This window comes from Canis lupus, chromosome 5 (assembly GCF_003254725.2).
Source record: "Canis lupus dingo isolate Sandy chromosome 5, ASM325472v2, whole genome shotgun sequence".
Taxonomy (NCBI): domain Eukaryota; kingdom Metazoa; phylum Chordata; class Mammalia; order Carnivora; family Canidae; genus Canis; species Canis lupus.
The window spans coordinates 30,906,142-30,931,320 of NC_064247.1; the positions used below are offsets into that span (position 1 = coordinate 30,906,142).

Sequence of the window (25,179 nt, forward strand, 5' to 3'; positions counted from 1 at the left end):
AGGCTCCCAGCTGGATGAGGGAGAAGATGAGTCAGTAGCTCCCCCAGCTGGTGTGATTCTTGGCCCCAAGTCAGGGAAGGCACGCTGGAGTCCTGTCCATACCAGCTCCGGGCCCTGCTCTGCAGGACTGGGGAGGCAGGCTCTGTCCCGCCCCTGTGGTCAGGAGTTCCCAAGCTGTTCCATAATAACCCAGGAGCCAGAGTCCTCACCCCCAAGACGTCCAAACCCCAGAACTGAGTCAGCGGCCCCGGCCCTGGTCCCCAGGAAGATGGATCGTCCAGCCACTTCTGGGGAGCTTGGGGAGCCAGTCCCTCCCCACCAGGCGGCTCTGCTGGCCCACTGGGAGGGAGCTCGTTCTCTGCTAATTAAACGCTCTACAGCTGCAGTGGAGGCCTGTTTCCTCCCATTTGTTCTCTGTGGAGATGAGGAAGGGCTGCTGGGCCGGCCATGCTCACCATCAGGGCTCTGCCACCTGTGCGGAGAAGCCTGAGCCCTGGCGCCTGCCCTGTGTCTGTCAGGTGCCCCATGGGTCCACGCTGCGCCCTCATCCTGACCTAGAGCCATGGGCTGAGGGCCTGACGTCCCCTGGACAGAGGCAGGCCGGGGTGGGAGGGAGGCTGGAGCAGGAGTTGGAAGCTGGGTCTAGAGGGTCCTGAGCCCCCTGGAGAGAGGGACTTGCAGGAGGGTAGCAGGGAATTGGGGAGGCTGAATGGTCCGCTGGCAGCAAGGATGCTGTAGGGGAGGCTGTGTCATCCGTCCGGGGGTCACACCTTTCCAGCAAGCCCCTGAAGGCTCCAGACCCTCTCCTGAGAAGGGTGGACACAGCTCACGTGTGCGGCCCCGTTATCACCTGGCAGGGGTGCTTCACAGGGACCCCACGCCTGGGAGGTGCTCTCTCCTCCTTCCAGGCACCCCTAAAGCCTTCCTTGAGACCCAGTCCCAACTCCACCTCCCCCAGGAAGCCTGCTCTGATCTGTCCCCACCAGGATCCACACCAGGTCGGGTGTCCCAGGGGTCTCAGCAGGAGAGGGCAGGGGAAGGCAGCTGTCCCAGGAGACCCTAGCCCATATCCCGGGCTGGTGCGGGCAGGGTTGCACAGGGGAGTCAGCACAGTGCCCCCTAGCCCCTGGCCTGTGCCCCATTTCCTCTGGCTCTTGTCCAGCTCCCCCTCCTGAGCCCCAGGCAGGGGCCCAACCGTGGCCAGCTCGTGCCTCTGCTCTCTGCCCCGTGTGGCCCCAGATCCCTGCCTGAGCCCGCTGGGCTTCCCTTGACCCTGTCTGCAGCCTGAACCCCTACAGCCACGATGACGGCTGCCTCGGCAATAGCCAGGACCATGTCCCTCTGGCTGCACTGCCCCTGCTGGCCATCTCGTCTCCACGCTACCAGGATGCGGTCGCTACTGTCATCGAGCGGGCCAACCAGGTCTACACAGAGTTCCTCAAGTCCCCTGATGGTATCGGCTTTAGTGGGCAGGTAGGACTGCCTCCCCAGCCTGCCCAAACCTAGCCGGACCCTGGCTAAGTCTGACCCCCGACCCTGGCCTGACTCCGACCCTAGGCTGCCTGCTGTTGTGTCCTCAGCTGACGCTGGCCCAACTCTGACCCCGGACCCTAGCCTGCCTGCTGTGTGTCCTCAGCTGACCCTGGCCCGAATCTGACCCCTGATCCTAGCCTGACCCCCAACCCTAGCCTGCCTGCTGTGTATCCTCAGCTGACCCCGGTCCGACTCTGACCCCCGACCTTAGCCTGACCCCTGACCCTAGCCTGCCTGCTGTCCTCCGGCTGACCCTGGCTGCAGAACGAGCACCTGTCTCCCATCGGGTCTCCCTCTGTGTCTCACGGGGACAGGTTCCTCAGTGTCCCCTGGACAGGTGACTGGTGCCCTGGCTGGGTGGGGGTGAGGGGTCCCTGGTGGGCTGGCCTTGCACCCCAGCCGTGTCTTCTGCAGGTGTGTCTCATCGGGGACTGTGTGGGCGGCCTCCTGGCCTTTGATGCCATCTGCTACAGCGCGGGGCCCTCAGGGGACAGCCCAGGCAGCAGCAGCCGGAAAGGGAGCGTCAGCAGCACGCAGGTGCGGGCCAGGTGGGGGAATCTGTCCCCGGGGGAGGGGATGCCAGCGCTTCACACTTATCCATGATCGCTGGCTTCTAAAGTGTTGCTTCATGATCCTACAAGAATGGGGCTCAGGGAAGACTTGGTCCGGAGTCCCTGGGGTCACGTACCTTTGGGTGCACCCGAAATCCCCCCATTTCTGCCATGTGGCTGCCGTGCTCCTGGGGGCCAGTGCTGCCCTCAAATCTCAGGAGAGAAGGGTTCATGGGGCCTGGAGGAGGAGGTAGGGCCCCTGCGCCTCTGGTGACTGCACTGTCCTCCTGTCCTCTGTGTGACCCCAAAGGACACCGTCGCGGTGGATGAGGCGTGCAGTCTGGCCAGCAGTAAGCGTCTCAGCAAAAGCAGCGTTGATGTCTCCAGTGCACCAGAGGATGAGGAGCCCCCAAGGCCATTGCCGCGGAAACAGAGCGACTCCTCCACGTATGACTGTGAGGCCATCACCCAGCATCACGCCTTCCTGTCGAGGTGAGTGCTCCTCTGGCGTGGTGTCCGCGGCCCAGGGGACCCCAGCTCATGGTTCCCCAGGAGGCCTGTGGCGGGTCACGTGTAGACGAGCACGGGAGTGCTCGGCCTCTGCCAGGACCTTGCCCCTGTCCCTGCTCTGCCCCGACTGGCAGACACCAGGACGGTGGGTGCCCCCTCTCTGAGCCTCACTGCTCCTTCTTCCTGCCAAAGGGCAGATGCTGCCAGCCACTTTGCCAACGGTTTTGAGAATGTGGTGTAAGAGCCTATACGGGTGTGTTTGGGAGCCACTCTGGGTGTGTGTTCTCACTATTTCTCAGATGGGGCCTCAGAGAACCCCGGTGGGCCAGGAAGTTTCTTGGGGGGCACGGCCAGCTGTCAATGCCCTGGGGCCAGTGTTCCGGCTCCCAGGCCCCAGCGCGGCAGCTTCTGCACAGAGTTCCATGAGGCATCTGCATGTTTATCTTGGATGCGGGTATCCAGGCGGGTACAAGCCCAGCCAGGAAGGGACGTCCCCTCTTATCCTGATGACACGCACCATGAGGTCATCACAAGCTCTGCAAAACAGATCCACTTCGAGCCCTTCGGAGTATTTCCTTTCTGTGTATATTGTTTACATGGTCTGCATACAGTTTTACTTAAAAAAAAAAAAAAAACCTGTATGTTGTGATTTTTTTTTTTTTTTGAAGATTTTACTTATTTATCCATGAGAGACACACAGAGAGAGAGAGAGAGGCAGAGACACAGGCAGAGGGAGAAGCAGGCTCCCTGCGGGGGGCCCGATGCAGGACTCAATCCCAGGACCCCGGGGTCAAGCCATAAGCCAAAGGCAGACGCTCAACCGCTGAGCCCCCCAGGTGCCCCTATGTTGTGATTTTATCTGATTTTTATCTCTATATAACAAATACTTGCTGAACGTTCTTCATAGGGAATATTTTATTGAGTGCATAGATACCTTACTTCTTCCGAGTTTTCCAGTTCTTTCTGACAGGTGGTGCTCTGGCGAACACCTTCGCGAGACACTTTGTGTGTGTTAGGGCTGGTTTGCTCAGGTGCACTTCCGCAAGGGAAACCACGGGATCAAAGGCTCTGTGTGTTGATGTCTCTGACTGTTGGAAGCCTTCCTCCCATCCCCCGCCCCTGAGGGCCACGTTTCAAGTTGGGGTTGCAAGGTGAAATTGCAACATTTCTAGTTCATTCTTGAAAGATCCTTTAGGGAGAGGTCCCAGATTCAGAGAAGATGTCCGAGGCTTTGGGTGGCTGGTTCCACGCAGCCAGCTTTCCCCTCTGGTGTAGGGACAGATGGCTGTTTCTCTGGCAGTTAAGGAGCTGGCGTGTGTTTAGGGACCGCACTGTATGCAACATGTGTATCGTTGACCCCAGCGCTGTCCTCATGGGGAGAGTGGGGAGCCCGAGGCTTCAGATCCAACTGCCTGGACCTTGCTCCCAGAGGGCAGGCCGCCCGCCCCGTGCTAGTCCCATCGTTATTGCTAACATCCCCTCTCCCCTCCACCTGGAGGATTCCATCGATTCACAAGTCAGGGGATCGCTCTGGACAGTGTTCCACCCCAAGCTGTGCCTCGGGGCCAGCTAGAAGATTGGGGGGTTGCTGTTCTTCTCCCGCGGCTCTGGCTCACGGGCCGGCTGCAGGCGGGAGCCCACGCTGTCTGTGGGAACATGCATTATAGTGAGAGGCCCAGTCCCTGGAGAACTGACACCACGCAGTGGGTCTGTGTAGGGGCCGGGCTACTCAGGGACATGGGGCCGGAGGTCGCGGGGTGGCCCCCGCACAGCCAGCACCAGGGGGCAGGCCTGCCATCATGTGGGGTGTTCAAGTAACCCTAGGTCCTTGGCCCTGCTGAGCAGATGCAGGTTTACTGGATGGTGGCCGAGTGGGTTTGCCCAGGAATTGTCTCTGGGAGAGCTGAGGGGGTGTTGGCCTGCCGACCCCGGGCCTGGGGAGTGTTGGCAGACCTCAGCGGCCAGCGCCAGCGTGGAGGCGGTGTCGACAACCTCTGAGCCCCGCGGATGCATTCGTGGAGGGCTGGGCTCCTCCCACTCAGCCTGTGCACCCTGGTGCGCAGCCCTCCCCTAACTGCCCTCCCGGCTTTTCTCCCTGGAGCAGCATCCACTCCGGTGTGCTGAAGGACGAGGCCGAGCCTCCTGCGGCCGGGGGGTCCCAGCCGCCCGAGGTCAGCCTGGGTCGCTTGGACTTCGACGTGTCCGACTTCTTCCTCTTCGGCTCACCCCTGGGCCTAGTCCTGGCCATGCGGAGGACGGTGCTGCCCGGGCTGGACGGTGGGTGGCTTGGGCTGGGGCCTGAGAGGCCTCGTGTCCTTGGGGCACAGGGTCGGGCCCTGCAGCCAGGGGCGTGGGGTGGAGGGACAGGCTGCCACGTGTTCCAGGGTCCACAGAGTGCCTGTGCTCCCCCAGGGCCCACTGGGGCTTGTCAGTGCTCACCGACGCCTCCTCCGTGGGATGGATGGGAGGGGGAACTCTGCCTGGAGCAGGGTGCAGGGGGGAGGCTGAGGCCCCTGGCTGCCCTTGGTGTGGCCCCGGAGACCTAGGGCTCCCTGGACAGCAGAGTGACCAGTCCCCTGAGCCAGGTGGACAGAGGGCCTCAGTGCAAACCCCTGCTGGTGTGAGGGGAAGTGTTCCCAAACCCTTGCCCCCGCCCCCGTGTACCCCTAACCCCAGGCCCGAGAGGCAAGCATGAGCTGCTCCCTGGGGACCAAGTGATGAGCTCTGTGTCCCAAAGATGCCCTCATCGGAGTCCCAGAGGGTGGGAGGCGCAGGCTGCCCCGGGGGCCGGGCTGGGCAGTCGGGGCAGCTGAGACGCTCGGCCCCACCCTGACTGTGACGCCCCCCGCAGCTGATGCCCTGCCCATGTGTCTGCCGGCGGGTCAGGAGCCAGGCCGGGGAAAGCTGTGCGGATTTGCTGCAGTGTGACTGGGAGGAGGGGCAAGGATGCAGAGGGGGGCACGGCGGCTGGCAGGGAACTCCGTACCGGGCACCCACAGTGCCTCGCCTGGGGTGGGGCAGATCGGCAAGGCCTTGAATGCCCAACTCCACATCTCGACTTTGCTCCTGTCGGTGGCAGGGAGCCCCCAGATCCTTGCGTAGGTGGTTGGGGGGCTACTCAAAGCTGCCCTCAGGGGCCTCCGAGGGTCAAGGGGGCGGGAAGAAGCAAGGGGCTCCCCCGTGTCCCCTTACCCCAGGCTTCCAGGTGCGTCCTGCCTGCAGCCAGGTCTACAGCTTCTTCCACTGCGCGGACCCCTCGGCCTCGCGGCTCGAGCCCCTGCTGGAACCCAAGTTCCACCTGGTGCCGCCCGTCAGCGTCCCGCGCTACCAGAGGTTCCCGCTGGGCGATGGACAGTCCCTCCTGCTGGGTAGGCTCGGGTGTGAGTGTGCACTGAGCAGGGGCTGGGCCTGCCATGTGCCCCACCCCGTGATCTCCTGCCGGTGTTTCTGCCCCTGTGATGCTCCCGCCGGGTGCCCCCACCCCACGACGTCCCTACCAGGTGTCCCCCGTGATCTCCACAGGGGTGCCCCCACCCTAAAATGCCCCCTCCAGGTGCCCCGCCCCCATGATCTCCCTGCCGGTGCCCCCACCGCCCCCACAGTGCCCCTCACCAGGTGCCCCCACCCTCCCTGATGCTCCCCCACTAGGTACCCCCACCCTCCATAGCCCCCCTAGTGGCCCCCACCAGGTGCCCCCACGCCCCCGTCCTCATCCAGCCCTACATAGCTGAAGGAGGGCCTAGCCCCTGCTGAGGGGGCCTGTGAGCTGCACGGACTGAAAGACAGCAGGGCAGCTGCCTCACTCAGCTTCTGGGCTGCCCAAATGTGTGCACACCTGCTCTGCAGGGGGCCCCTGCCTGATTCCTGTGGCTGCGGCCAGCACTTGGGCTGCTAGACCTGACACAGGAGGGGCAGGGCGGGGAGGATCCCAACCTGGTGGGTGACATGCAGGAGGGGGCCTTGGGTCCTGGCATTGGGGCAGGGGGAGCAAGTGCAGGTGGGCTCGGAGGAGGGCCGGTGGCCCCTGGGGCTCCAGGCGGTGAGCTAGGCATGGATGGTCACCGGAAGCCCAGCCCCTGACCCCAGCTGAGAGCCAGGCCAGGCCGGGTGCAGGGTCTGTGCCCGCGGCTCAGGCAGGACTCAGAACCAACCATGCCCCCCAGTTTTAACAAAAACTTCATTTCCAAAGTCCTCCTTGGTTCGGAGCTTCCACAGACAGAGATGGCTTGGAAACGTCCCCTGCGCACCCCATGTCCCTCTGTGCTTAGGGCGTCACCTGCCCCTGAGCACGCCTGAGCACCCAGGCTGCAGTGCCATTCACATGCAGGCTCGGCTGCAGTCCCCGAGGCTCAGGGAGGAGCTGGGTATGAGGCCACGTGGTTCTGGGCCATCCTGTGACTCATGTTTCTGGGGCTGTGTCCCAGAGATGCCCTCATTGGAGTCCCAGAGGGTGGGAGGCGCAGGCTGCCCCGGGAGCTGGGGCTGGGCAGTCGGGGCAGCTGTGGGACGCTTGGCCCCACCCTGACTGTGACGCCCCCCGCAGCCGATGCCCTGCACGCCCACGGCTCCCTGTTCCTGGGGTGCAGCTCACAGGACAGCCCACCGCTTCCCGACGCCCCCGCCTCGTCTCCCCCAGTTCTGAGGGCCCAGCGCCCGGGCCGCAGGGTGAGCCAGGACAGCTCCCATAGCGAGAGCTCAGGGTCCTCGGACAGCCTGGCCCCGGTGGGCGCCTCCCACAGTGAGTGAGGGTCCTTGGGGCTCTGCCGGGTCGGGGGGAGAGGGACCTTCCCCTGGGTGGCTGCCAAGGGCAGCTGGGACAGATAAAGAGCCCTGACCTCTGGCCACAGGCTGAGCCGTGACCTTGCCCAGCCTAGACTGATCCTGACCCTAGTCCGAGCCCTAACCCCACAGTTCCTTCTTCCCATGGGGAGTCCCTGCAACCCCAGGGTGGGACTGGGCATCTCTGTGGGGCTGGCCCTCACTCCTGGGGCCCAGAGTGACACATTGACCATGGGGTTCGTGGGATGGGGCCCCAAGCTGCCCCGAGGGCTGTGGCCCAGGCAGGCCACACTGTCCTCACCTTGTATTGGGCCCACAGTCACAGCCAGGTGGTGGGGTGCCAAGCGCATCGACTATGCGCTGTACTGCCCCGACGTCCTCACGGCCTTCCCCACTGTGGCCCTGCCCCACCTCTTCCACGCCAGCTACTGGGAGTCCACAGACGTGGTGGCCTTCATCCTGAGACAGGTACCGTGCCCCTCCCAGGGGCCCATCCTTGCGCGTGGGGGACAGGGCCCCCTTGCAGGCCACACTGGATCCTGGGCTGGTCAGCCAGATCAGGGGTCACCAGGCCAGGCGGCAGGTCTCATGAAGTACACTGGCTTCTGGTTGGCAGTACACCACTTCTAGCGGATGGAGGGGGATGTACCCATCCTCCTGGAGACGATAGAGAAGTGCCTGTTCCCTGGGGGCCTGTGTATCCTCAGAGAGGCAGGAACCTGGGGAGGGCACAAAGAAGGAGGTGGCGGGCGGAGGGCGGATTCCGTGCAGCCTTGGGAGCTAAAGGCAAGGGACCGACCCTGTTTGGTGTCCCGTGGGCAGCGTGCTGGCCTAGAGCGAGGGAAGCTGTCAGCTGACTGTATAATAGAAGGAAATCCCGTGTCTGCTGTTGGGTGGACCAGGAGGCCCGTGGAGAGGCTGACCTTGGGGTGGTGGCGGGGTGCTGGTGCTCTGGGGGGCCACCGGCTGTGATGGAGGAGGCCAGTGGGTCCTGCTGTCCACCTGCGCCCCTGCAGGGGGAGCTTCTAGGTTTGGGGAGGAGCAGGGCCAGGCTGGGCTGTGGTCTGGATGTGGGAAGGGTGGGCTGCCTGCCGCGGGCCGGGAAGGAAGTGAGTGGAGTCTGGAGCTTGGGGCAGATATGGGTGGCACGCACCCTGTTGACAGGCAGGGCCCCTGAGTGCCGTATGTGGGCAGCTGTCCTCTGCCTGTGGTGCATCCTGTAGCACAGCCTGATGCTGACCCCACCTGTCCCGAGGCCAGACTGACCAGAGCACTCCTGTTGCCCAGGTGATGCGCTACGAGAGCGTGGCCGTCAAGGAGAGTGTGGGCCTGGATGCTGCAGCGCTGAGCCCCGCCAACCCCCGTGAGAAGTGGCTCCGTAAGAGGACCCAGGTCAAGCTGCGGGTAGGTGCTCACTAGAGCAGCACTCGGGGGGCATATGGCTGCCTGGGGGTCGGGGGGCGCATGGACAGGAGCGGGTGCTGGCTGGGGCATGGTTCAGAGCGCTGGGGCTGGCAGGGAGATGCCTGCGGGGGAGAGTTGCTGGATGTCCAGCCTCCATAGATGAGGACATGAGTCAGAAACTCAGCCATGCCCACGGGGCTTGCCATCTCATCCGCCACTGAGCATGGCCTGGTGTGGTACTGGCTGCCACAGAGGGAGGCACCGATGAGGAAGCAGATGGAGAAAGGCCTCTCAGGCAGGCTGTGCTCAGCTTCCCTGAACAGGGGTCCCCTCCATTAGGTATTGTGGTATAAATAGGAGTTTGGTAGGCATAAATTCATTTATTTGCTCAGCCAACCATCATCAAGTGTGGATGTGGCTGCTGTGTCCTCTGCTGAGTTGGGAGCATGTAGGGGCTCAGGGACACAGCCTCTGCCCTGGTGGCTCCCTTCTGCCCTAGTCCCAAAGGGTAGAAGGTGATTTGCACTCCTTGAATCAATTCTGTTTTTGTAAACATGTTTTTTTTTTTTTTAAGATTGTATTTATTTATTCATGAGAGACACAGAGAGAGGCAGAGACACAGGCAGAGGGAGAAGCAGGCTCCCTGCAGGGGAGCCCCATGTGGGACTTGATCCCAGGACCCCGGGGTCATGCCCTGAGCCCCCCAGGCACCCTGTGTAAAGGTATTTCCTGAGCTATAACCACATTTGTTGCGTCAAAGTGTACAACACAGTGGGTTTCGTGGGGTCACGGACGTGTGCAAACAGCACTGTAGTCTGTTCAGAAGTTTGTGACCACCCCAGGAGGGGACCCGGGGCTCCCCCCCCTCCCCGGCACCCCCCTCCCCTAGTGAGGCTGTCTGTGGATTCGTCTGCCCAGGGTGCCGCGGGTGCGAGTCACCTAGCGTGGGGCTCCTCCCACGGCCATCTGTTCCCACCCAGCGGAGCAGGTGGCAGTACTTCCCTCCTGGTGGCTGAGTGGTCGTCCTGCAGGGACCCGCCCATTGACTCGCTCGTCAGCTGCCAGGCATTCATGCGGTTTCCCCGCGTTGTCTGCTGTGAAGACGCTGCAGAGCTTTGTGCGGTCCTTGCTCTTGCTCTCCATCTCAGGGTTACAGACCCAGGGAGGCAGGGGCGGGGCTGGGGCGGGGCTCCGTCTTACCTGAGGGGCCAGGAGCTCTTCCAAGGCGGCCTCCCCCAAGCTGGGTGGGCGGTGGGGAGGGGTGTGTTGGGGGTCCCGGGCTCTGGCCCCTCGTTCTGGCCGCCCGGGTGCGTGGCTGGGGGTCTCCTGGCAGGGAGGCTCCGTGTAGCCCAGCGCCCGGCAATGCAGGCGTCTTTCTGTGCATTTAGCTGCATGAGCCCGCTCCTCTGTGTGCAGGAACCTGGGGGCCTTGGAGACAGAGTCGGGGTCCACAGGTCTCTTCCCCTCCTGGCCTCCATGGGACTGTGGCTTAGATCTCCCAGAAAGGCATGTTGCGGCGGGACGTGTCTCCCCAGCCGCCTGAAGGACCTTCAGGAAGAGGCCAGCTCAAGCCCCCAGCAAAGCTGAGCTGCTGTCTGTCCTTTTAGAACGTGACTGCGAACCACCGGGCCAATGATGTGATAGCGGCCGAGGACGGCCCCCAGGTCCTGGTGGGGCGCTTCATGTATGGGCCCCTCGACATGGTGGCTCTGACTGGAGAGAAGGTATTGGCCCGGGCTGTCCCTGCTGGCTGCCCCTGCAGCAGGTGCCTCATGCACTGCATGACACGGATTCGGGGAGCTGAGGGCAGGGTGGGTCTGAGCGGCGGCATGCGGGGGGCAGCTTGCAACATGGTCCCCCGGCCATGCCCGCAGCCCTCATCCCCGCCCCCTCACTTGTGCAGGTGGACATCCTGGTGATGGCGGAGCCGTCCTCGGGCCGCTGGGTACACCTGGACACGGAGATCACCAACAGCAGCGGCCGGATCACGTACAGCGTGCCGCGGCCCCGGCGCCTGGGTGTTGGCGTCTACCCGGTGAAGATGGTGGTCAGGTGAGACGCCAGGCTGGCCCGATGTGGAGTCTGCGGGGTGCCTTCCCGGGGCCCAACCTGTCTGTGCAGAGAGGGGATGATGGCTGGGCTGCTCCCCTATACCTGACCCTTCCCCCCTGCTGCCCCCTCCCCCCTGCCCTGACCCCGATGTTCCCGCTGCCCCTGGCTTTGCAAGCTCTGAACCCAGCTGCGGGCTCACCTTTGGCCCGGGCTGACCTCTGGCCTCTCTTGGGCGCATGGCTGACCACAGGCAGGTGCCTTTCAGGGGTGACCAGACCTTTGCAATGAGCTCCCTCACGGTGCTGCCCAGGGGCATGGAGTGTGTGGTGTTCAGCATTGACGGGTCTTTTGCTGCCAGCGTGTCCATCATGGGAAGTGACCCCAAGGTCCGGCCAGGGGCGGTAGACGTGGTACGGTGAGTGCTCCTTCCGTGCCTGAGTCATGTCCACATCTCGGGGTGGGAGCCAGTGGTCCCTGGGGTGGGAGGAGCGGCCGCACATCTTCTGGTACCTGCAGGACCTCCCTAGGTCTCCAGGGACACACTGATGGACTGTCCTGCGCCTCGTGGCTCTGTGGGTGGATGGGGCTGGGCCGGGATGTTTTCACCGTCCCGTTACTCACAGCCCCGTGGTGCCCATACTCACATGGGCTCTTGCTCCCAGGCTGGGCTCATCCCCCGGCCCCTACATGGAGGCTGGAGCCTCCCTCCCACCCAGCCTAGGCGCTGCGCTCTGTGGGTTGTAGGCAGCGGTAGGACCCGTCCAGATTCCCAGGAAGGTGTGGACGTGGGACAGGTGGCTCAGGGGGCGGGGCACGTTTTGAGACCAGCTGGCGCACAGCGCTGAGTTTAGGGGGATTGGGGCTGCCATAGCCAGTGGGGGAAAGTAGAGCGGGCTTCCTGAGAGAGGTGGCGCCAGAGACAGCCTCTGCCGGCCAGACGGATGGATGTTTTTTGTCCGCGCCACTGCACAAAGATGAGCGAACAGAGAGAAGTGAGAAGAAAATACAGGACTGAACTTGGTAGCACAGAAGGAGGACACAGGTGACGGGGGTGGGAAGGACAACGCAGGGGTGACGGGGAGGAGGGATGCAGGGGTGGGGGGATGGGAAGGATGACACAGAGGTGACAGGGACAGTGTCAGGGCAGCTGGACTCTGGGGCCAGATTAGGGCAGGGCAGGGGTGTGTCTGGTGACAAAGATGCGGGAAGGTCTTGCCCATAGAAAAGCAAGAGAGGTACTGTAGTCTTCCCTGCCTGCCTCCACCCCTGCCTCCACCCCTGCCCTCACCCCTGCCTCTCTCCCTCCCTGCCTCCTTCCCTGCCTCCCACCTCCCTCCTCCCTTCCTGACTCCACCCCACCCTCCTTCCTGCTCCTTCTATGCTCCCGCTGGGCATCGAGGCAGACAGATCTCCTAGAGGGAGAAACTGTGGGGAAAACAAGTCACAGGCAGGAGAAACTGTCATGTCCGGGAGTCCACACATCCGAGAGCAGGATGGAGCAGGATCAGGGGTCACTGTGGGGAGGGCACAGCAGCCTGTGTGGGGCCCCCAGGGCCAGTGGACCCCTAGATGCCCCGGCCCTGCAGGAACAGGCCCTAGACGATGTCCAGCTCCCCCGGGGGGCGTTCATTCCTCCTACAGTGTCTGTGTCCCACCTTCGGTGAGTCAGTGCCCCCATAGCCAGGCAGGGGATGCTGTGGTGCCCTGTCCTGTGTTTGCTGGGCCCTGCCGATGCTCTGTAAACGTCGCTACTCATCAGAAGCAGACTCCTGGGACCCAGCTCAGAGCTCCCCAGAGTCCCCAGGGGTGACACCTGGGCCTGTGCTTTATTACAAAGTCTCCTCGAATCTCATGGGTCACCTTCTAGATTTGGAAACCCCTGGTCTCTGAGGAGCATGTGCTGTGACAGCGCAGAGAGGAGAGAGAGTGCTGATTTTACTTGGGAAGCAGGAAAGCTTCCTGGAGGAGGGGGCCCTGAAGGCCAGGGGGATGGGAATGAGAGAGGAAGGCATGCAGGCCGTTGTGGGGGCTTGGCAGCTGTGGATACAGGGCTTGGGGGCCACTCAGCTGCTGGGTGCGGCTGGGGGACAGATGCCCCAGGGCAGAGCATGGCTGGCCTCGGGGTACGGGGGGCACAGAGGCTGTGAGACCTCCCTCAGGACACAGGGGGCCGGGATGGCTTCAGGTGGCAGAGCAGTGGGGCTCACTCTGGGGTTTACAGAGGCCGCCGTGGAAACAGTGCCCACCATGCAGCCCGCTGTCCTGCCCGGCATGTCTGGGGTTTGTCCCGGAGGCCTGGGGAGAGTGCTCTGCAGCCGTCTCTGCCCCCTCCATACAGATGGGTCCTGGGGGGGGGGGTCGCCCAGGTGGAGTGGAGTCGGGGTGCTGTGAGCGCCCTAGGTGGAGTTGGGGTCAGATCCTGCTGGTGGGAGAGGTGTTCAGGGCTGGAGCAGGAAGCAGGACTCAGGGCTTCTCTTAGGCGAGGAAACCTGAGGGCCACGGGAGGCCCCGGGGAGGGGATGGGCAGAGGGGACAGTGAGTGCTGCCTGTGGGACATCTGGGGACATGGCCAGGACTCCAGGGGCTCTGAGTGTGGCTTTGGAGTCCTTCCAGCAGGTTCTTCCTGGGGCTCCTCAGGAGGGCTGCAGGGCAGGGGAAAGGGGCTGCCAGGTGGGGGTGGGGGCTGCAGGGGTGGGGGCCGCAGGGTGGGGACTGCAGGGAGGATGGCTGTTGTGGCCCGGGCAACCCCACCATGGCGTCCACGTGGCCCATGTGCCCGTAGGCACTGGCAGGACCTGGGCTACCTGATCCTGTACATCACGGGGCGGCCAGACATGCAGAAGCAGCGGGTGATGTCATGGCTGTCGCAGCACAACTTCCCACAGGGCATGATCTTCTTCTCGGACGGGCTGGTGCACGACCCGCTGCGGCAGAAGGCCATCTTCCTGCGGAACCTGGTGCAGGAGGTGAGTGCCTGCCGCAGGCATGGGGCCCCCACACCCCTGCACCCGGGGGCATCTCACTGGGAGCCCCACACCCCGCGGGGATGGTGGGGACAGCAGGGATGGGAGGAGCACGGAGGCTCCAGGACTCGCCAGCGACCTCGCACTCATACCTTCCTCCTCTATCTCCTCCCCCTGGGGTCTCGTGATTCACCCCAAGGACGCCCGAGTGGCCCCTCCGCTCTGTTCAGTACCTGCTGTTCTCCTGGAGCGCTGACCCTGGGTGGGTCTCCCAATGTGGAGCAGGGGTCGCCCATGAGGGCCTAGGGCAGGACGCAGCCCCCTGCCTGGTGTCCTCCCACCCCGGGGCCAAGGAACGGTCCTCATGGCTTTAGGTGGTTGGGGAAGATGCAAGGAGGGTCATGTTTCATGACGTGGAAATCGTGGGAAATGCAGATGTGGGGCCTGCAGGCACAGCTATGTGGGAGCCCGGCTGTGCCCTTTCGCTTCTGCAGCAGCGACGGTGGGTGTAAGCTGCCCCAGAGCTGCTCGGCAGGTGCGGGACCTAGTGTGGAGCCTGCCGTCCTCACATCTGCTCACCCCACTCCAGAGGACAGATGGGGCTTTCCCCAGAGAGGGCATGGAGGGCTCCTAGGAGGAGGTGCCTTTGGAGCTGAGTCCCGAGTGTGCCAGGTGGACAAAAAACCCGTGTGTGCAAAGGCACCGAGGTAAAGAAAGGACAGGGATGTGCCCAGAGCCACGGGCATCCCAGAGGCCTGCGTGTACAGGGTCGCAGACCCAGGTCAAGGGGGAGCAGAGGCCTGGGGGTCTTCAGGACTCTGAAAGTCGAGAGGCCTTGAAAACCCTGAAAACCAGGCTGACCATAAACTGACCGTAAACTCTGCTGAGGGCAGTGGGGAGCCACAGAGGAGTGTGGAGCTGGGCAGCAGAAGTGACTACTTAGGGTTTGAGACCAGTCCCCACGGTGGGTGTGGGGGGAGGCAGGGAGGCCCAGCAAGGGCAAGGCCCAGTGGGGTTCAGCTGGAGGTCGTGGGGATGGGCAGGGTGTATGGGGGCTCCTGCCCAGGAGGGACGGGTGAGGGAAGGGCAGGGCTGTGTCAGGGTGTGGGAGATGCAGTTGTTCAGATCCCAGAGGGGCAGCCCCGGGTTTGGTCTGGAGGCCACTGTCCTTCAGGAAGTCGGGGTGGAGGCCGAGGGTGTCGATGGGTCACCCCTGGGTACAAGAGGTCCTCCCAGCGCTGGTGGGGCCGCCATGGGCCATTGCAGGGTGAGCGTGTCAGGTGGGTGGGTGCCGGAGTGGCTGGGTGGGGAGGCACGTGGGCAGCTGTGTGGACCACCCCCTACCTGGGGTGGCGTGGACTGCAGGGGGGCAGGGGGCCACACGGAACTGGCATCCAGTCCTGGCCCAGGGTCAGCAGATGCCACGGTGGCACTGGCCTGGGGTGCAGGGTGGGGTGGGAGGGGCACTGCAGGGCCCAGGGGCCCAGGGGCCCAGGGCTTGCCTGGCGGGGGGCGCCAGGCCATCCTCCACGAGCCCCTCTGCATTCCAGTGCTTCATCAAAATCAGCGCGGCTTACGGCTCCACGAAGGACATCTCTGTGTACAGCGTGCTGGGGCTGCCGCCCTCCCAGATCTTCATCGTGGGCCGGCCCTCCAAGAAGTACCAAACCCAGTGCCAGGTGGGTGGCAGGGGGCGGGAGGGTGGCAGTGGGCTGGGGAAGTTGGGGGGCATCCATGGTGTGTTCTTTTGTTTTCCTTCTGTCAGTCCTCAAGGGCTGGTGTCCTGCCCTGGCCCAGGCCCTGTGCTGGGCACAGGGGAGACCCTGCTGGACTCAGAGGTCACGTCACTGGGGCCAGTGGGTGGAGGGAGATGTTGGCAGACAGAGGCCTAAGGAAGGACAGGGACTTAGAGCAGGTGTAGGTCATTGATGAAGGCCCTGGGATGGGTCCTGGGTCAGGGATGGAGGTGCCCTGGGGTGGGAGCCGGGTCGGGGATGGGGTGGCTCCGGGGTGGGAGCCGGGTCGGGGATGGAGGAGACTCCAAGTGGGAACCGGGTTGGGGATGGAAGAGACCCCTGGGTGGGGGCCGAGTCAGGGATGGAGGTGCCCTGGGGTGGGGGCCGGGTCAGGGATGGTGGTGACCCCGGGTGGAGGCTGGGTCAGGGATGGAGGAGACCCCAGGTGGGAGCCGGGTCAGGGGTGGAGGAGACCCCTGGGTGAGGGCTGGGTCGGAGGTGGAGGAGACTCCTGGGTGGGGGGCCGGGTCAGGGATGCAGGTGCCCTGGGGTAGGAGACATATTAGGGATGGAGGTGATCCTGAGTGGGAACCGGGTCAGGGATGGAGACCCCCGGGTGGGGGCCAGGTCAGGAGAGGTGCCCCCGGGTGGGAGCAGAGTTTCCCTACTGGGGTCCAGGTTCTGCTGTGCTGGCCCCCTGCCCACTCTCTGAGGAGCAGGGGTCTGAGGTCGCAGCGGGAGGGCAGCATGGGGGCAGGATTGATGCAGTTCTGTGGGGCAGGGGCCGGGCAATGGCCAATCTTGCGTTTGCGGTTTTGGTGGCAAGTGGGCAGCATGGGGGGCTCGCCCCACAGGTCCAATCGCAAGTGCTCAGATGTTCAAAGCCGGGCAGGGAAGTGCAAGAGGTAGTGAGCTCCCCGTCTCCCCGGGGCTCCAGGGCAGAGCCAGAGGGCCCCGCTTAGGGCACGCAGGGTCAGGGCATGGTGGGCAGCAGGACGGGCCCCCGCCAACCTGACGCCTGTCCCCTCCACAGTTCCTGAGCGAGGGCTACGCCGCGCACCTGGCGGTGCTGGAGGCCGGCCACCGCGCACGCCCCAAGAAGAACAACCCGCGCATGGTCCTGCGCAAGGGCAGCTTCGGCCTCCACGCTCAGCCAGAGTTCCTGCGGAAGCGCAACCACCTGCGCAGGACCATGTCCGTGCAGCAGCCAGACCCGCCCGCCAACCCCAAGCCCGAGCGGGCGCAGAGCCAGCCGGAGTCTGACAAGGACCACGAGCGGCCCCTGGGTGCGCTCAGCTGGGCACGCGGGCCCCCCAAGTTCCAGTCGGTGCCCTGAAGGCAGGGCTGTGCGTGGAGCAGGGGGGTGCCCTGCCAGCTGCCTGCGGGCCGGGAGGGGCAGCTGTTCCCTGAGACAGGCCTTTTCCTGCTTTTTCTCTCCCGTGTCTGTCCAGAAGTGTCCACCCGAGGCGGGGAGCAACCCTGCCGCGTGTGGGGCGCGGGGCTCCCCCGGCTGAGGGGTAGGGGCGGGACCCCAGGGTCTGTGCGCAGCCGCGGCTGCCTCCCTGTGCGGCGCCCGTGGCCACAAGCCCCTGTCAGGGCCGGTGTGTGTGTGACCCTGGGGGCTGGGCTGCCCGTGGCAGGAGGGCTTGACCAAGTCGACCATCCTGCAGGTCCCGAGGCTTCAGAGGTGCCAGGTGGGCCCTGGAGGGAGAAGCCCCCAGACCAGGGGCCATCGGCCGCTGGCAGGTGCAGCCTCCCGGTGGGCTGAGGGAAGGACGAGGGGTGCTCCTCATCCTGGACCCCAATTTCCCGTGGCCGAGGAGCCACTTTGTGGGCATGAGAGGATATCCCCAGGGTCCTCCTGCATTTGCGGTGTCCATCCGAGGCTGGGGGGGGTGGGGTCTGGTGCTGAGGGTCTGTCCTCCTGCAGCTGTCCATTGCCCCCATGTCACCCTTGGTGTTGTCACCATTTTCCCGCAGCGGCCTGTGAGGACAGTGGTTCCTATTCCCAGGGCCGGGGGTGGGGGTGGTCCCTGCCTGGCATCTTCCCCATGAGGCTGCAGCCCTGGGGTCCGGCCCAGCTGGGAGCCTACCCTGGCCCTCCCTGGGCCCTGCCTCCTGTTCAGAACTGGACGGGTCCCCCCACGAGGCTGGTATGGATTTGTGACTCCAGGCAACCTTGCAACTGAGCTCCCCGAGTGTTTGCGGCCTCGGAGGCCCTCAGTCAGTGCACAACCTTGCACGCAGCCTGCAAGAGGGGCCCTGGGGACTCAGGGGGAGGGAGGCGGACAGCCCGTGTACTTGCACTGATGCCCCCACCACATGTCCCTGGAAGGGGGACAGGGCCCCAGAGGGCTGCGACCGGGCTCAGCCTCCCCAGCTCTGCTCACACTGGCTTCCCCCTGTTGGTTCCTGGGGCCACAGAGATGCCAGCACGCTGGGGCCTTCGTGTGATTTTGGCTCAAACTGTTGTACTCCCTTCCATCCCGCTGCTCCTGGGCTTGGTGTGGTGCCCTACGCTCACCCTGGCGAGGCCCCTGTGTTGGCAGGGCCTGGCTCCCGGGGTTGCGGAGGGGGCTCAGAGCCTGCCCATGCTGTCCTGCTGCAGAGGCCCTGTGTGCCCAGCAGCCCCTGCTCTGGGCCCCTCGGGCCATCCCCGAGCGGGTGCAGCGCCTCCTCCTCCAGGCCTATGTCTGTCGTCCGTCCGGTGGGGCTGCCCCAGAGCCCAAGACACCCGTCCGCATCCACAGCCGGCATCCCCGTGGGCCCCGTGTCGCTTCCGCCCAGTGTCTACCTCTTGCAGCTCCCGAGTGGCCTGTGTGCTCCCCGACGGCGGCGGCTGCTGGTGGGAGCAGCCGGAACACCCTGTGAATTGCCCGGCAGGTGGGTGCCCTGCGGGCCGAAGGGGTCCAGCTCCCGCCACCGCCCCACTACCACACCACACGTCTTCTCTAGGCCGTTAGCGCCTGAGCCTGAGCAGCTTCATCTGTGGCCCTGCGCCTGGCAGCTGGGTGCGTGGCTGTCCCTTCCACAGCCACTCCGGGGGCTCTCGAGGCGCCCGCTCCCCAGGTGCAGCCACTTCTACCCTCACCCTTCCCACCTGTTCCCACGTCCGCCCTGGGTGGAGTGCGGGCGGTCCTTGCCCTGATCCTGATGCTGCACCCCGTCCCTGGGTGAAGCTGCCGATGTTGGCCTGGGTGGTAAAGTCCTCAGGAGATGTTGCTTCTTCCTGAGTTAGGCTTCCTCTGCCCCGCGACGCCAGGCTGGGAGGGAGGACGGAGAATGCCAGGCCCCCCAGGGAGGCTGCAGCCCACGAGCCGGTTCCGTCTGTCTGGGTCCCATGGCCTGCGGTCTAGAGCTGGGGTGGCTGCCCCTGTCCTTCCTGGAGTTCCCTGCTTGCAGGACTCACGCCTGCCTGGCTGCTGGAGGGACGTGGTACCCAGGGGCCACCAGCAACCCCATGGGGGTGCCAGCGTGGCTGCTCCCACGGCAACTCCGCGACCCATGCGCACTCCCTGCACCAGTGGTTTGTTCACTTTCATCCGTCTACTTCCATAGGAGAGAAACAAAGGGGGGGGGGGGTGCTGCTGCTGTTCCCTGCCCTGCCCCGTGACCCGGTGTGGCCATGTCCTAGAGGCCCTGTCCTATTCCCGTCCGCCGGCTCCCGGGCCCTGGAACCTGTCTTCCTGCCTGACCAAAGCTCCTTGTTCCCATGTGGCATGTTTGTTCTTCCCGACGTGGGGGGGGGGGCTGTTCCTGTGGGAGGGCCTGCCTGCTGCCTCCTCTGCACGCACCCTGGCGGGCGGGGTGGTGGTCAGGGTGCCTCCTCTGAGGATTTGCACTCCCTTCGGCTCCACATAACACATTTAGGAAAATAGAATCTCTCGGTGTGTGGGGATGCCTGGGCGTGGGGCGGCTCCAGAGGTGGTGGTGGTGGGGGGTTGGCTCTCTGAAAGGGTGGGGAGCTGCAACTCGTGGCCCTCAAGCTCTATCCTAATGACCTTGGAGCCCAGATTGAGTACAACCCACCCCCCCATGTGTCCTCCAGGCAAAACGTGGCGCCAATTTTTCAGAGAAAGCAGGTGGTGCGGGTTCAGCATGGACACTCCCCACCCAGCCCAGGTGCCACCGGGCCTGGAGGGGGCACCCTGACAGCGGAGGAGCCCCGCGGCCTGACCCCGCCTTAAATAACCAACGTCCTCGCCCATTCCCGGGGGTTTGGGTGCCAAGTGCTCTGCAAACCTGTTTTCTCTGGCTCAGCCAAAAGACACAACCCCTCCCCCTTCCCCTGACCTCTGGGCTTGGCGCAGGGTGGGGGGTGGGGTGGGGGGGATTTTCCTTAAAAATCACAGCTAGGGTAAATGCAGGCCCTGGGATGGCCAGGAGGAAACAGGCTGACCCCACCCTCACTGCAGTGGACCGGTGGTGGGTGACGTCAGGGAGGGGCAGGATGGGAGGTGGCTCACTGTGGGGGGGCCGCCCCTCCCCCCGGAACCCCACTGTGCTTCTCTGTTCGCTCCATGGTGGCAGCCTGTCTGGTCTCATCCGTTGTCCGATGGTTCCTCCGTGTGACTCAGTGTTACCCGTGGTGGACGGTCCTGTGCTCCAAGACGGTTTCTCCTCTTCCTCATGGCTGCCTTGTACAAACATCCGTTAGAAAAAGAAATTGTAAAATACCAGATTTCTAACAAGATGCACACACGGCATTAATGGCGTTCGGAGATTTTTACACCCGGTCTTGTTTTTGACGTGAGCTGGTTTTTACTCTCGAATGTTGTCACTGAAATAAAAACCTTCTTTGCCTTTAAAGGGCACGTGCTTGGTTCTGGGCCACGTGGAGAAACCTGTCATCGTCGTTGCTAGGGGGTCCCCACCCTGAGCCAGGGACCCGGCCACGTGGATGGAGCCCTGTGTGTGGGGGTGAGTGAGGAGGGGCAGACAGAGCAGGTGTCACATGCAGAAGCTGAGTCTTTATTACAAAAGAGCAGCGTTATCCGGGGAAGAAGTCACACACCAGGGTGTTTGTAATAAAATGACAAAGCAGATGCCTTAAATAATTTACCGAAGGCAGAGATGGCTGAGAGCAGGGTTGCCCCTCCCCGCACCCACCAGTGCCCTGAGCTAAGCACAGATGGGGATCCATGGGCTGGAGGGGCCCCCAGGGCTCTGGTGGGGACTGCAGGGATGGCAGCTGGGGTCCCCAGGGCCCGGGCAGCTCCCCTCCTGGGAACACAGCTCAGAGTTTCCAGGACCTTTGGGTGCCAGAGCTCTGTGATGCAGCCACAGTTGACGTGTGTGTGGGATGATGCATTTCCGAGCCTCATGGGGAGGAGTGTGACCGAGCATCCCCGCATCTCCCTCCATGTGACTTGGGCTGGCGGGCAGTCACCGGCAGGTCATGAGTGGTCACGTGTGGTCATGGGCGGGTCACAGGTGGTACGAGCAGGTCACGGGAGGCCACGAGCAGGTCCAGGCGTGGCTGGGGCAGGAACAGAGCCCCTGAGCAGCCCACACCCCCTGAGCCCTCCCTGGGAGCGCGTGGGGACACACAGATCCTAGTACGAGGGCATGGTGGCCGAGTGTGGCGGGCTCCATGCCATCCAGAGCTCCCTGCGTGCCTGCCGCTGTGCTCCAGACAGGGGAGGCGGGGGCACCATCGTCTCCCCCCGAGCCCCGCCTGCCACCCCGGGAACGGGGAGTTGGAAGGTGGCTCCTGCTCCTCGGGGGCCTGCTGGGCCGGGCTGGGGACACGGTCGGTGAGGTCAGCGGCTCTGGCTCCGGGCAGGCAGGGAGTCTTGCACACTTCCTGCTCTGCAGGGCCCATCAACTCTGCAGGGTTTTCCGAAAAAGATCCTGTTTGTGCAAGTGTTTGTGCAGGTGTTTGTGCGTGGGGGGGGGAGGGGGAGGAACCAGGAAAGATGCCTGGGAGGAGGGTGTTACCTGAAGGCACGTCCTCAGTCACGGATGAGAGACACGGTCATGTCACTGCTAGAGACGGGGGCCGGGGGAGGGGGTACAGGTCAGGTGCCATTGGTGCTATAGGGCAGGAGGGAGCCTCCCGCCACGTGCTCAGAGCCAGCTGGCTGCCCGGGGGCCCGTGGTGCCCACTGTCTGAATGGGCAGCGTCCACTGCACCCAGACAGCCACGCACAATGAAACTTTTGATTTGATCCCCGGAGGTCTCAGAGGAGTGGGTGAGGCTCAGCGAGGGGTCGGGCTGAGGTCACACGGCCTGGGGTCACAGAACAGGGGTCAGAGGCCTGCCTGAAAATGCCAGCTCACCCCTCTGCAGCCACAATGGCCTCGTCCAGCTCTTGGGACAGCTTCCGGAGGTGCTGAAGTCCTGCTCCCACGGGCTCTAGGTCACTGTCAGACTCGCTGGAAGGAGGAAAAGCCACCCCCAAGACTGGTACCCAGGCCCCTTGGTGGCACAGAGTGGGGAGATACCCTGGGAACAGTTTGCCAACCCCACCCCCTCCCCCCAGGAAGCGACCTGCCCACGCCCTGGAGTACCTGCAAACAGAGGGCTCGAGGCCCATAAGGTCAAGGGCAGGTAACCTTGCAGGGCAGGGGGGAGCCCTGCTGCCCCCTTGGAATAGGAGCCTCAGCCCCCAGGTGGCTTTAGAACGTGCTTTTGGGCTAAGGGTGGTCGGGGGTGGCTGTGGCCCCATCAGAGCCCAGCGCACGTCTTTGACACACAGGGAACTAAGGCCCTGGGGACACACCCCAGCTGCCTGGGCACCCCCACTAGCCGCGGCAGAACACTGTCCTCCTACCTGGGGGAGCACAGGGGCTCCGTCGATGAGTAGGGGCTCCGGAGGGCAGCGTCCCTCCTGAACCGCCGTCCTGGGTAGGCACGTGGGCCCCCGTGGGCAGAGGGCCGGTGGCAGTCCTCCCAGGGGCCCAGGCTCAAGTAGGCGGGGACGGTGCCAGGCAGTCGGCCGCCCTTCTGGCTCAGGCTGTGCGCTGGGGGGCTGCTGCCCTTCTGTGGCCCTCTCCGCCTCCTGGCCTTCACCTGGGTCTCCACCAGCCACCTGGTGCCGCTTTGGCAGGACTCCTGGATCCTCTGTGACAGATGCAGGGAAAGGTGAGCAGAGACAAAGCAGGGGTGAGCTACCCCGGAGTCTCTGGGCTGCAGACACCCACAGCTCCGAGCCTGGGGGTGGTGAGGATGGGTGTGGATGAGTCCACGGGAAACAGGCCGCTGTAGGAGCCTGCTCGGAGCCACCCAGGGAACGAAAGCCTTGGCCACGTCCAAACCCTCTTCCGGGACCTGTGACAACCCGTGATGACCCATTGACGACTGTGGCACGCACAGCAGGCCCACATGCCTGGCCTGGCCTCCAAGACCTGCCTCCGCCCTCACATGTGCATTCACTGTCCATGCAGGTGCAGGTTTTTCCTAAGGGGCTGGGAACCCCTCTGGGGCCCCCACTGCCCCGGGGAGCAAGCCCCAGCTCTTGGGTCTCCCGTACCCACCTGGGGGGCTGTGAGGCTCTTCTGGCCCAGAGCGTCTGCCCTGGAGGCCGGTGTCCAGGGGTTAGAACGAGACCTGAGTTGCATGTGGTGAGTGGCATGGCCATGTCAGACCCTCTCATTCCATGGCCCCGGGCCCCAGGAGGAAAACCATCTTCCCAGGGAGGGATGAGCACTGGGGCTTGGCTCAGAGACCTCCCAGCAGAGGGTCTGTCCGCAGGTTCTCGCCTGTGATTTCCAATCCCCAATCAGACCCCAAGGGGATACTCCCTCCATTGTCTCCTTGGGCTCTGTCCTTTCTAGGTGACACCATCTCCCATTTTCGGGCTGGAACACCTGTTCACCTGAAGAGCCCACGGGTACCTCACATCTACATGTGACATCTTCATGCCATGTGTGTCACACAAATCCCTGCAGACCTGCCTTTGGAGCCCCTGTGAGGCCAGACCCCCAGGCCCCTGCACCCCTACCAACCAGCTGAATGGCGGGTCCTGCTAATCGGGCCCAATTCTAATGCTGTTGAAATCCTCCCCATTGACTCTTGGGAGAGTCTAAACACCTCCAGCCTTGGGACCCCTGCCCTCCCCTCCCAGGGACCCCTGCCTTCTCCCTCATGGGGGACCCACCCCTGCCTTCCCCCTCCCCAGGACCTCTGCCCTCCCCCTCCCCAGGAACCCCTGCCCTCCCCTCCTGGGGACCCCTGCCCTCCCCCTCCTCTCTCTCTGCCCTCTGGCCACACCCAGATTTCTCTTCTGTGCCTCCTTCCTCCCTGGATGTGGACTCACACTATTTCACTGCCCCTCTGCAGGTGATTCCGTGGTGGCCCCCTCAGGAAACCCCACTTCCCTGTCATGCCCTGGTGTGCCACCCTGTTACTACGCAGGTTGGTCACCTTGCACGGTGGGGCCCTGGTTCCTCTACGGCAGCGTTTCCATTCACTCAGACCACTGCTAGTTGAGCCCAGGCAAAGCCAGCACTGGGGTGCAACCACAAAGCCCGACCCCCACCTCCCGGTGGCCTCCTCCGGGGCCCTCGCAGGCACCGGCCGTCTGGCACCCGGGAGGCCCTGGGTGAAGGGACAGTTCGCATCACCCACATTACCTGGGACACAGCACCCAGTGCGTTCTTAGCAGAGCGAGCCGCCGCCTGGAGGCCCTGCTGCCCTGGCTCGGGGCTTTCCAGGCGTTTCCAGGAGGGCCCCGCCCCCAGGTTGAGGCTGACCGCTCGCAGGGGCAGCCTCCTCTGGAACTGTCTGCACAGGGAGCCCAGGGCCCCGCAGGAGATGTCTGGATGGCCAGCGGCGCGCAGCACCACCTCGGGTTCCTGCAGCTGCTCTTGGTCCTGCCGCCCGGAGGCCCCCACGCCTGGCCACTTGGAAGCCATCGGCCTGGTCCAGCGTCTGTTCGGCCCACCAGATGCTGGGGAGGAGGCCAAAGGCAGGTCAGCAGGGCATCCCGGGCCCCAGTGCGCACAGGCTGCTCGGGCGGGCGCCAGGGTCCCTGGGGTGCTTCCTGGAAGAGGGGTCACTCTCCTGGGAGAGGCGGAGGGTGGACAGCAGGCCGGGCCTTCCGGGCTAGGGCTCCCTCCGCCGCGCTTTCGCGCCCCTGCCGGGACCCCGCCATCCATTTGCATCTCGCAGTCCCCAGACGCCCCCACCCACCTGCGCGCCCGCCCTGACCGAGCCCCCCGCCCCGGCCAGGCCCGTGGGGACCGAGGCCGAAGGGCCGCACTGACCCAGGGGCCCGCCGCGCCTGCCGCACGCCCGCACCGGCTCCGCGCCCACCCGGCGGGTTTGAAACTCCGCGCGGAGCCGCCCCCGGGACCGTCCTCGCAGCTGATTGGCCGCGGCCCCTCAGCCCGGGCTCCGATTGGCCCCCGCGCGCGCGGCCGGGAACGCCGGCCTCCCATTGGTTGGCTGCCCCATTCCTGCCCCGGCCGCCCCGCCGGGTGGGCTCGGGGGTCACGCGCCCCGCCCGGAGAGGGCGTCTCCTCGGGGTTGCCGCGCCGCGGAGCGGAGTCTGCGAGCCTGGCTCGGGTCCCCAGACGCACCACTTGCACTCGGGAGCCTGGAAGGTTCGGGAGGGCGGGACAGGCCGCGGCACCCCCTCACCCCTGGCCTCCAGTGCAGCCCCCCAGACAAGCAGCATCCCAGCAAGCTCCGCACCCTGCCCTCCC

General features: G+C 64.5%; 2 protein-coding genes across 12 annotated transcripts in view; one reads left to right on the forward strand and one right to left on the reverse strand.

Annotated features, from left to right (window-relative positions):
- Positions 1-20,337, forward strand: part of PITPNM3 (PITPNM family member 3) — a 60,691-nt gene extending 40,354 nt beyond the window's left edge. For 4 of the 9 annotated variants that reach the window (XM_025462001.3, XM_025462003.3, XM_025461999.3 and 1 more), the window contains 15 exons: positions 1,284-1,473; positions 1,763-1,870; positions 1,948-2,070; positions 2,395-2,576; positions 4,699-4,871; positions 5,792-5,962; positions 7,138-7,332; positions 7,693-7,841; positions 8,661-8,777; positions 10,385-10,501; positions 10,681-10,829; positions 11,080-11,244; positions 13,612-13,795; positions 15,343-15,471; positions 16,562-20,337. In XM_025462001.3, the coding sequence (XP_025317786.3) occupies positions 1,284-1,473; positions 1,763-1,870; positions 1,948-2,070; positions 2,395-2,576; positions 4,699-4,871; positions 5,792-5,962; positions 7,138-7,332; positions 7,693-7,841; positions 8,661-8,777; positions 10,385-10,501; positions 10,681-10,829; positions 11,080-11,244; positions 13,612-13,795; positions 15,343-15,471; positions 16,562-16,864 (2,455 nt within the window). In that variant the 3' untranslated portion in view covers positions 16,865-20,337. The remainder of the gene's footprint in view (positions 1-1,283; positions 1,474-1,762; positions 1,871-1,947; positions 2,071-2,394; positions 2,577-4,698; positions 4,872-5,791; positions 5,963-7,137; positions 7,333-7,692; positions 7,842-8,660; positions 8,778-10,384; positions 10,502-10,680; positions 10,830-11,079; positions 11,245-13,611; positions 13,796-15,342; positions 15,472-16,561) is intronic. The other 5 variants (XM_025462006.3, XM_025462004.3, XR_003142082.3 and 2 more) reach the window with 4 other exon arrangements.
- A 141-nt stretch (positions 20,338-20,478) lies between these two features.
- Positions 20,479-24,797, reverse strand: PIMREG (PICALM interacting mitotic regulator). 3 transcript variants are annotated; one of them, XM_035716289.2, is made up of 6 exons: positions 24,739-24,797; positions 24,106-24,422; positions 22,305-22,594; positions 21,811-21,906; positions 21,469-21,516; positions 20,479-21,381 (listed from the first exon to the last, which is right to left on the reverse strand). In XM_035716289.2, exons 2-5 carry the CDS (start codon positions 24,385-24,387, stop codon positions 21,483-21,485), a joined length of 702 nt encoding a protein of 233 aa, XP_035572182.2. In that variant the 5' UTR covers positions 24,388-24,422; positions 24,739-24,797; the 3' UTR covers positions 20,479-21,381; positions 21,469-21,482. The 3 variants fall into 3 exon arrangements, with proteins under 3 accessions (XP_035572182.2, XP_035572181.2, XP_035572179.2); XM_035716288.2 differs by lacking the exon at positions 24,739-24,797 and having other exon boundaries at positions 20,479-21,357; positions 24,106-24,559; XM_035716286.2 differs by lacking the exon at positions 24,739-24,797 and having other exon boundaries at positions 20,479-21,007; positions 24,106-24,558.
- Between the last annotated feature and the right edge of the window lie 382 nt (positions 24,798-25,179).

Bases quoted from the DNA above. Each gene is read 5' to 3' on its own strand.
- PIMREG (XM_035716289.2), bottom strand. From the start codon at position 24,387: ATGGCTTCCAAGTGGCCAGGCGTGGGGGCCTCCGGGCGGCAGGACCAA. The intron at 21,907-22,304 runs GTAGGAGGACAG...TCCTCCTTCCAG, and splicing joins GAGCCCCTGTGCTCCCCCAG to CGAGTCTGACAGTGACCTAG. The intron at 21,517-21,810 runs GTGAGCTGGCAT...CCCCGTCTCTAG, and splicing joins GCCATTGTGGCTGCAGAGGG to CAGTGACATGACCGTGTCTC.